The following is a 10,274-nucleotide window of genomic DNA, read 5'->3' as shown; positions in this document are numbered from 1 at the left end:
CTGTTCTGTTCAGTTCTGTTCAGTTCTGTTCAGTTCAGCTCTGTTTAGTTCTGTTCTGTTATATTCAGTTCAGTTCAGTTCTGGTCCCTGGCTCTGGCTCCTGTCCCTGCTCCCACCCTGCCTGCTGGCTCCGGAGCTCGGGAAGAGGCGGCAGCACAGGAGCATCCAACCACCTGCCAGCCTCCCACTGCCACCCCTGGATGAGTATTTATGTCTGCTCATCCTCCAGCAGCCCCACAGGAGCAGAGCTGGTGCCAGTCAGGGAGCAGGGCATGGGGAGATGTGTTTGCTGCTCCTCCCGAGCCCCACACACGGGAGCCCTGGGCCGGGATGTTCTCCAGGTTATTATTTCCATCCTCATTCACACCCTGGCTGTAGGGCCTGGCCCCCACGCTCCTGGGGCCCTTGCAAGGTGACAGATGCTGTCAAAAGTGTCCTTTGAAGCTGCTGGGATGAAAGGCATCCCTGCAGGCAGGGGACACAGAGGAGAACCCTGTCCCTGTCCAGCGGAGCTGCTCCACGGCAGGCACATCCAGCCAGGGATGGTGGAAATCAGGACATGACCCCAGAGTGCCCACAGCTCCCCCTGAGACCCCTGAGACCCCACAGCTCCCCCTGAGACCCCACAGTGCCCCACAGATCCCTCTGAGACCCCACAGCTCCCCCTGAGACCCCTGAGACCCCACAGCTCCCCTGAGACCCCACACCTTCCCCTGCTCCCCCTGATACCCCAGCCCTACCCTGGGTGTGCTGTAGCCTGACAACAACAGTGTGCCTGCAGCCCAGAAAATAACAATTCCTGGGGTAGGTCCACAGAGAAAAATGGTGTTAAAACCTGGCCTGGGAGGCATGAAAGGAATCCCCCAGAATGAGAAGTTTCCTGACCCTCCTGAGCGTAGGAGTAATGCTGTCTGGCTTTCACATACAACAAAATCCTTCAGCCCAGGTTTAGTTGGGAAAAAAACTTGTAAATGAGGGCCAAACCACAAAAGAGTAAAAAATCCACAGGTGGAAGAAGGAATGATTCACCTTGAACCTTTCAGGTGCTGAGACACCTTTGTAATCCCAGATATGGGGGTTTCTCAACACATGAGGGAATCAAAAGCACAAGGTAAAGACTAAATCAATCACCAATAAAATGAATATTTAAAAATTCAGCTTCCTGCCCTTTCATGTGATCCCACCCTTTACATCAGCCACCTTCACTAACCCAGCAGGGTCTGGCAGGGAGCTCAGGGTGTCTGAGAACACAGAGGTTCAGAACAGGGCTCACAGCCGTGGTCCCCTCTTGGGCTGAGGGGTGGCATTGCCACGAGGAAGCCGTGGAGCTCTCCATGGCCACTGGGCTCACACAGGGATTGGTGCAGGTTATTAAAGCTTTGCTACTCATCATCATCATCATCTAAAGTTTATCCAGACTGGAAATAACCACTCCCCAGGCTCCAGCAAACCCCATTTCCTCAGTTTTTCTGATTTCTCAGTCTCCTGATAAAGGAGATGGGAGTGAGGAGGCTGCAGTGGCCATGGCTGTGCAGAACTTCTCCTTCCTGACCAACCTAGAGTTTATTAATGTTTAAATGCTCTTTACCACACTGAACTGGGGTCCCCACTTGGCAAGGCTTGGGGAGCTGAGAGCTGTTTCCCCTGGCTGTGCACACACCAGGCAGGGAGCACTCCTGCCTGTACAAGTGTAATTAAACACAGCCCTGCAGTGTTTTGGGGCTGTTCAAAATGCACAAATTGAAACTTAAACCCTTGGCTGAAACAAGACATTCTCCCCAAAGGAGGCCACAGGAAGCTGTTCCATCTGCAGGGAGCAGCTGAGCTGGGCACAGCTGAGCACACCCAGAGTGCCTGGGCACACTGAAAACACCTCCCTGTGCTCCCCCTGCTCCCTGGGAACGGGGTGAAGCCTTTGCCATCCATCCCAGCCCTGGGAGTGACTGCAGGGCAGAGCTGGGGCTTTATCTGTGAATACTCAGAGCCTCCAGTGCCAGCCCTGCCCCATCCCCACCGTGTCCCCAGCCCAGAGCCCTGAGTGCCACCTCCAGCAATTCCTGGGACACCTCCAGGGATGGGCACTGCAACCCTCCCTGGGCACTGCCAAGGCCTGAGCTCCCTTTCCATGGGGAAATTCCTGCTGCTGTCCCCCCTGAGCCTGCCCTGGCCATCCTGAGCCCGTTCCCTGCTGTCCTGGCACAGATTGCCAATGCAAGCACAAGAAATGCCCAGAGCTGTGTCAGTGAATCCCCAATCCCCTGTTCCCAGGGCACTGCACAGCCTTTCACCCCAGACTCCCCACAAGGTGCCAGGAGCCAGCAGCTCCCTCCAGAGCAGCTGAGTGGGGTCCATGGAGCTGAGAGCACCCAGGAATCTCTCAGGGCTTGGTAAAATCACAGCACCAGGCCATTTCCTTGGTGCAGTGAGCCAATCTGATTCTTTCAAGCAGGAACTTTAAAAAGGTTTGATTTTCAGAGGCAGTTTAGAAAACATCCCATTGAACCACTCTATTTCCTATATTAAATATATCCCATATTTATTTTACAGCTTCTACATTAAAGGCCATTAGTGAGGACTTTCCTTGTGATGCAGCAAGTTTATTTAGGATGCCCATTAGCCCCCCATTCAGTGTGATGTATGAAATCAATGCACCAGTGATGTGTGGTTAGAGAAGGTACTTACACTGCAGGATGTTTGAACAGCATCAATAGAGCATTTGGTTATAAATGATTTTTAATATCCTCTTCATAAAAATAACTTATGAAAAACCAGTAACAGCCTGAAGTCTGAGAGAAGAGGAGGCTAAATAAAGGTAGGGGACACTGCCCTGCTGGTGTGTCAGTCCCTGCCAGGGCAGGAGGCTCTGCAGGTGCTCTCTGCAGCGAGGTCACGCTGCCAGCCCTTGATTTGGGGCCCAGCTGCATTCAGAATTTGTTTCAGAATTTGGATAACAGCTAAGAGCTAATGACTTAAGAGACCTGGATGGGTTTGTAGCAGGACACTGAGTGCTGTAAAGCAGCGTGGCAAACACAAAACGATGGTGACACCACAAAAATACTGAGACAAGACCCAAACACTGATCCCAGGAGCATGGGGGTGTCCCCACGTCCCTGGGAAGGGCAGCAGCACTCAGGGACACACTGCCTGCACTCTGCAGGGTCTGCAGCAGACACTGAACCCCCTGAGCCCCAGAAGGTGCTGGTGGCCTGCCAGGCTCTGCTGCAAAGGCTCCCCTGTGAGGGAGCTCCCTCCCACAGGGATTTCCCTCTTTTCCAAGCACCACCAGCCCCAGCCAGCTCCCACACACACCAGAGGGAAGCTCCAAAGCCCCAGGTGTGAAGCTCTTGCCGGGGAGACTGGAGCTGCTGCAGCTGAGGATCAAATCAGGATTAGGTGGGGACAGGCTGGGCAGGACACAGAGGGTCCCTGAGTGCCAGCTGAGATCCCAGGGACCTGCTCAGCTGGGAGCCCCCAGAGCAGCAGAAACAACCCCTGGCCTGGGAAAACCACCAGGGTGGGTGTGCAGAGGAACTCCCCTGAATGCCCTGCTGCATGTGTAGCACTTGGGTGCAGAAAATGAACATTTGTGATGGTGTCAGCCTCACTATGGGATGTTTGTGGGAACTGGCAAAGGCAGGGAAAGGGAGGGCCAAGGTGGATCAGGAAGGAACACTTGGTGAGGAAACAGAGGCATAACCCAAGAAACACAACTGCTGTAGCATTCCCCTGACCAGCCAGGAACCTGGGGGCTCTTCCTGATACCTTTAATGTGAACAACATCAGCAGGCTCTGACATGGACAGGGAAGTTTCTTACAAAACATCCTAATACTTCTAAAAACTAGTTTGCCCTTTCTGCTAGTAAATGTAAAACAGACCTGGAGCAAGCCCTGAAGTTTCAACACCTGCCCAGTGATTCCAGCACTGATCATTTCCCCTCAGGAGGAGCAGAGAGCAGCACGTACCAGCCTGCGGATTTCCCTCTCGCACTCCCTCTTGATCCTGGTGATCTCCTCCTGGTGCAGGTGATACACGCTCCTGATCTCTGCTGCTTTGATTTTGTCAGCTTGGATGACCATCGTGAGAGCCTCCTCCACCTGTTTCTTAGCCCCTTTTAGCTCAGAAATCTCCTGCTGCATTTTGATTTTCTCCACCTCGAAGCCCTTCTTGGCCTCCTCCTTGGCCTCGGTGAGCAGCACCGTTTTCACCTTGTCCGGGGCCCCGTCCCGCACGGCGTTCAGCAGGGTCTGCAGCCTCTGGATTTCATTATCTTTAATTTTTATTACTCTGAGTAGCTCAGCTTCGTGCTGTCTCAGAAGTGTTTCTCGAACAGCTTGGAGCTCTTTCATTTTGTCTTCATGAAGTTTGACTTTGAGCTCTGTCACCACCACGGTGCTTTTATGCTGTTCGTGCTCCTTGATCTGCTTCACTTCCTGATTTTTCTCCCTTTCCAACTTGCTGACCTGTAATGAAAATCAAAAAAGTATAGAATTCTCAATCAGCCAAACAATGCCTGCATATCATGGTATTATTTAAAAGTGGTACAGATGATTTTAGAGTATCACACCTCAATGTTGGTATGTCTGTGTCTACACACTGGTGGTAGCAAAGACCTTTCCTTCACTGCAGGCTCATGTTTAATACACATTTAGGAATCAGTCAGTGCCTTCTGAGTAAGTCTGAGTCCTTACTCTATTCTGCAGAAGCTCTCCCAGCACATTCCCCCAAAGTAAGGGGAAAATGAGATGCCAAGGCCATCACTGGCACGCTCAGGCACTCAGACCAAACCTGCACGTGCACAGGCAAGACACAAAAAGCTCAGAGCAAGCTCCTGTGAAGCCCCAAACATCTGCATTTAACCTGGTGCTTTTTAAGTGATGAATTATTCAGCAGAAATAACTGTCTGTACCTGACCACACGAGGCTCAAGTGATGTTTCAATTTAAAACCATGCCATAAACTCCAGAGAAGCCATGGCCAGAAGTGGCTGTGAAGGACGGGAAGAAGGAAAACAAAGTCCTTAAAGCTGCAAATGTTGTTTCACAGCAAAAGGATTAACAGATGTTCTGTTTCAATGCACTTGTGTGTCGGAGTCAAGCTGTAAAATGCCTGATAATGATGTAAATTCATGGAAAAATGCAGGCTATCATTTTGTCTCTGCATGGTAACATGTTCCTGTTCTGGAACCGAAAACCCCCAAAGTTTATCAGTGGAAACCGATTTGGGGAATTAGGGAAAAGCAAATGAATATTCCATGTTGTTGCTGAGAGATGATCTGAGGGCAAGAGGTGGAAAGTCTGAGGCTCCAGCCCTATCCAGCTGCCCCTCTCCCAAAGGCTCAGGGAGAAGCTGTGTCTGTGGAATCTGGGAATTGGCACAGGAGACAGAGCTGAGGTTTTGTATTGTACGTGTGTAAGCAGCCAGTTTGGAGGAGTCTGAGTGCAAAATCCAAATGAAACTGGGGTAAAAGGGAAGGAGAAGAACCAGCAAAGAGAATGCTGGCACTTCTGACCGCTCTGAACCCCGCACTCCAAGGAAGGGAAGCTGCCCACCTTACTCTTCTCCTGCTGCAGCTCGATCTGGATGTCGGTGAGCTTGGCCCTGAGCTCCTCGTTGGCAGCCTGCAGGGCAGCCAGGGCGTCGGGCCTGTCCCCCCTGGCGCGGCTGCTGGAGCCCCTCTTGGCCATGGTGACGACGGCCCCGGCCCCGCCGGCTCCCTCACATCTTCTGGGGCCTGCGAGGAGGGACAGCGCTGTCACAGCCGGGCAGGGGGACACAACACAACCCCCCGAGGCTCAGGGGCTGATTCCCTGGGCTAAGTGTGCAATCACAGCTTTGTTTGGGTGGAAAAACCCTCTGAGACCACCAAGTCTGAGCGTTCCCCCCTGTCAGTGCCCCCCGTCCCCAGGGCCGCATCCACACGGCTTTTAAATCCCTCCAGGTCTGGGGACATCACAGCTGCTCTGGGCCACTGTGCCAGGCTGGACAGACCTTTCCATGGAGAGCAGCCCAGTATCCAGCCTGAAACTCCCCTGATGCAGCTGTTTATCCCATCCCTTGTTCCCTGGGAGCAGGGCCTGATCCCCCTGGCTGCACCCTCCTGCCAGGGAGTGTCCTGTTCCTTCATCTGCACTGGAACCCACACAGGGTGTGGAACCCACACAGGGTATGGAATCCACACAGGACAGAGGATATGGGATCCACACAAGGTGTGGGATCTACACAGGACAGAGAATGTGGAATCCACACAGCACAGAGGATGGGGAACCCACAGAGGACGTGGAACCCACACAGCACAGAGGGTATGGGATCCACACAGCACAGAGGATATGGAATCCACAGAGCACAGAGGATGTGGAACCCACACAGCACAGAGGATATGGGATCCACACAGCACAGAGGATATGGGATCCACACAGCACAGAGGATATGGAATCCACACAGGACAGAGGATGTGGGATCCACACAGGGTGTGGGATCCACACAGGACAGAGGATGTGGGATCCACAGAGGATACAGAATCCACACAGCACAGAGGATATGGAACCCACAGAGCACAGAGGATGTGGAACCCACACAGGACAGAGGGTATGGGATCCACACAGTGCAGAGGATATGGAATCTACACAGGACAGAGGACGTGGAACCCACAGAGGATGTGGAATCCACAGCAGATGTAGAACCCACAGAGGATGTGGAACCCACACAGCACAGAGGATATGGAATCCACACAGGACAGAGGATATGGGACCCACAGAGGATACAGAATCCACACAGCACAGAGGGTATGGGATCCACACAGCACAGAGGATATGGAACCCACACAGGACAGAGGATGTGGAACCCACAAAGGATGTGGAACCCACACAGCACAGAGGATATGGAATCCACACAGTGCAGAGGATATGGGATCCACACAGCACAGAGGATACAGAATCCACACAGCACAGAGGATACAGAATCCACACAGCACAGAGGATATGGAACCCACACAGGACAGAGGATGTGGAATCTACACAGTGCAGAGGATATGGAATCCACAGAGGATGTGGAACCCACACAGGACAGAGGATATGGGACCCACAGAGGATACAGAATCCACACAGCACAGAGGATATGGAATCCACACAGTGCAGAGGATATGGGATCCACAGAGGATATGGAACCCACACAGGACAGAGGGTATGGAATCCACACAGCACAGAGGACGTGGAACCCACAGAGGATGTGGAACCCACACAGGACAGAGGATGTGGAACCCACAGAGGATGTGGAACCCACACAGCACAGAGGACGTGGATGCTCAGGAGGGACATCCACACAACCCCCAGCACTGCCACGGCTCAGAGACAGCAACCACTGGCAAGATTTTATTTTTGCTCTATTTTCATGGGATCACAGGATGGTTATACCACAAAATTCCATTGAAAAGTGCTCAGATTTCCCACCTTTTTAACAGCAATCCTGTTGAGGTGGGCAGCAGCGTTGATGGCCCTCAGTGCCTCGCTCTGTCCCTCATGGCTCAGGTCACAGCACAGCGGGCACAGGATGGGGCTCAGCAGGGCAGGGCAGCTGCAGGGACAGAGCAACAATAAATGAGAACAGCAAAACAGCAACAAAACCAACCTCCACAACACTGTGACTAAAAAAAGCCTGGTTTGAACTCCAAAAGCCTGAATCCATCAGGGAGAAAATGCCGAGGGAGGCAGCTGCTCTGGGGGTATAAAAATGGGATAAAAGGCTGGGAGAGGGGCTGGAGTTCAGCAGGGCAGAGCTGCAGAGAGCCAGAGAAATCCTGTGGGATGAGCAGTCACTACACATCTACACTGGGGCAGAGGGGAGGAGGGAGGCTGAGACCCAGAGAAACAAGTGGGACAATAAAATGACATTCCTGATATTCATTGTCCAAACCAAGGTGGTACCAACAGTCTCAGTCCTGCTGGTTCTCAGGCCAGTGCCTGACTTTGTAGCCTGGAAGTTTCTATAAAAAGAAACGTGTTTGGTTGGGCAAAGAAATAGAAATAAATTAAAGATATTGCCTGAAAAATCTGTAACATGAGGAGGTGCTCTTTGCATTTAAGATTGTTGCTGCTTTGTGGAAGCAGACACAACACACCAGTGCACATTTAAAACCCTCTTTATTGATATAAAATGGGGCAGCCCGTAGCCACAGGCACAGAGCTGTACCTGCTGCAGTGAATGAGGCTTTTGTGCACATTGTGATTATTTTCTTAGAGGATTCCCTCCGAAGGCAGAGGCAGTGTGAGCCAGGTTAGCTCACAACCTGGGGAAATGAGACCAACAAGCTTTAACTGCTCCCACATGAATGGCAGACAAATCCTAATTTGAATGGTACAGGGATTTGAGAGAGTAATTGCTAAGAGGATTCTTTCTGACAGACGAGGGCTGGGAGAATTTACATTTGTGTGCTTACAGAAAAGGAGACTCAGGAGCTGGTACTGTGGAGCAGGGTTCAGCAGGTGAGAATTCTGTCTGAGGTTGATCTGTAGGACCACAGATCCTGATATTTACAGCGTTGCAGCTCTTTAATTTTCTTTAAAACGTTACAAAGGCTTAATGGTACGAATTGACACATTTGATGGCAAGCATCTTTAGATCTTTGGAGTCCAGCTCCTGGCCCTGCACAGGACAGTCCAGGAGTGAGCACCGTGCCCCCTGGACCATCTGAGAGATGCCCAGGGGCCCAGGGGCGATGCTGGAGGGTCCTGGGGGAGCAGAGGGGACACAAACACGGCCAAGGAGCGATGCTGGGCACGGCAGAGCTCAGCCCTGGCAGCTGCCCCAGCAGCAGGGACAGACACACCGGGCTGTCACCCCCAGGGAAGGATGGAAATGGGACTGGAGGGAGAAGGGCAGCTCCAGTGCCAGCCACCGTGTGCAGGGGGACAAGAGCCATTGTGGGAGGCTCTGAAAGCGGGGCCTGTGCCCCAGCAGTGCCTGCCACAGCCACCCCCAGCAGCCAGCTGGAGCTCCCAGGAACAGAGAATATTTATCCCAAACACCAGGGGAAACAGCCCATGGACACACTCCCCAGCCAGCAGTGTGTGCTGAGCCAGACACAGGCAGCAGGAGGGCACAGGGCAGCTCTGCTGTCACCCTGGGGACACGTGGGGACATTGGAGACCAACACCGAGCACGGGGACAGGGCAGCTCCCCCTCCCCACGGCACTGGGCACACCAGACATTCCCTGGAAAAACAGACACCTGCTCCTGCCTTTATTTCTCCAATGAATTACATAGAAGGGGCAGCTATCAGACAGATCACCTTAATAGAACAGAAAGGTCATCACATTTTTGATGCTGGGAGAAGAGGCTATGCATCTGATTCCTGGCACGTTTGATATTGAAAACAGCATCAATAATGCATCAGAGCTGCCTTGAGCAGGGCTCAGCACTCCCTGTGCCTCCTGACTGCCAATTCAGACATCAACACTAATTGGGAAATGTATTTTCTAGGTACTAGTTGCTGAAATGAATGTTTCACCATGCTTAAAAATAAGTGAATTAATCCCTACCCAGGGTACCAATATTTGAAAGCAGAACATTGCTCTTACAAATATGGAACATTTCCAATGTCTGCCACAGCCTGTGAGCACTGGTGTTCTCTGTTTTTGACAAATTGTTCTGATTAATTAGTTTAAACAAACCCCTTTGAGCCTCTGGTGCACCTTGAAATAAAATAATAGGAAGACAATGTAATACTGTTCATGGCTGAGTTCCCACTTCCTCGTAATATCCATGTTCCATTTAGGATTGCACCAGCCTGTAGGTCCAAATGCAAGAAAATGAGTTTTCCTCTGAAAAGGAACTTCCTTCTAAGCCAATGCAATTGTGTCCCGTGCTGGAGCTGTGCTTGGGGCTTTATCCATGTAAACATTTCTCATATATCCATATAAACCGTGTATCACTCATTCATGCAAGGTGAGAAGGAAACCTGTTGGAAACTGCCTGGGAGAAGGAGTGAGCAGGTGTCTGAGACCAAGAACAACGGCCAAGACACGAATTGTCCTGTACAGAGGGTTCTGTTGTGCATTTCCTTCACATGCAGAGCCACAGAATCCAACCCTGGAATCCCTGGGGCTGGAAAATCCCTCCCATGCAGGCAGTGCCAGCCCTGCCCCATCCCCACCGTGTCCCCAGCCAGAGCCCTGAGTGCCACCTCCAGCAATTCCTGGGACACCTCCAGGGATGGGCACTGCAACCCTCCCTGGGCACTGCCAAGGCCTGAGCTCCCTTTCCATGGGGAAATTCCTGCT

The 10,274-nt window shown here is 52.0% G+C and overlaps 1 protein-coding gene across 13 annotated transcripts in view; it reads right to left on the bottom strand.

The window, feature by feature from the left end:
- JAKMIP3 (Janus kinase and microtubule interacting protein 3) overlaps positions 1-10,274 on the bottom strand; it is a 50,353-nt gene that overhangs the window by 26,116 nt on the left and 13,963 nt on the right. For all 13 annotated transcript variants that reach the window (XR_001522594.3, XM_015633631.3, XM_015633638.3 and 10 more), the window contains exons 2-4: positions 7,446-7,569; positions 5,550-5,731; positions 3,964-4,461 (exon numbers count right to left, since the gene is read on the bottom strand). Coding sequence is in view for 12 of the 13 variants with exons in the window: in XM_015633631.3 (XP_015489117.1) it covers positions 3,964-4,461; positions 5,550-5,684 (633 nt within the window). In the remaining variant the exon portion in view is untranslated. The remainder of the gene's footprint in view (positions 1-3,963; positions 4,462-5,549; positions 5,732-7,445; positions 7,570-10,274) is intronic.

The sequence above is a fragment of the Parus major genome, chromosome 6 (genome assembly GCF_001522545.3).
Source record: "Parus major isolate Abel chromosome 6, Parus_major1.1, whole genome shotgun sequence".
Taxonomy (NCBI): Eukaryota; Metazoa; Chordata; class Aves; order Passeriformes; family Paridae; genus Parus; species Parus major.
The sequence above is the reverse complement of the archived record's forward strand: the minus strand, read 5'-3'. Positions and strand labels throughout refer to the sequence as shown.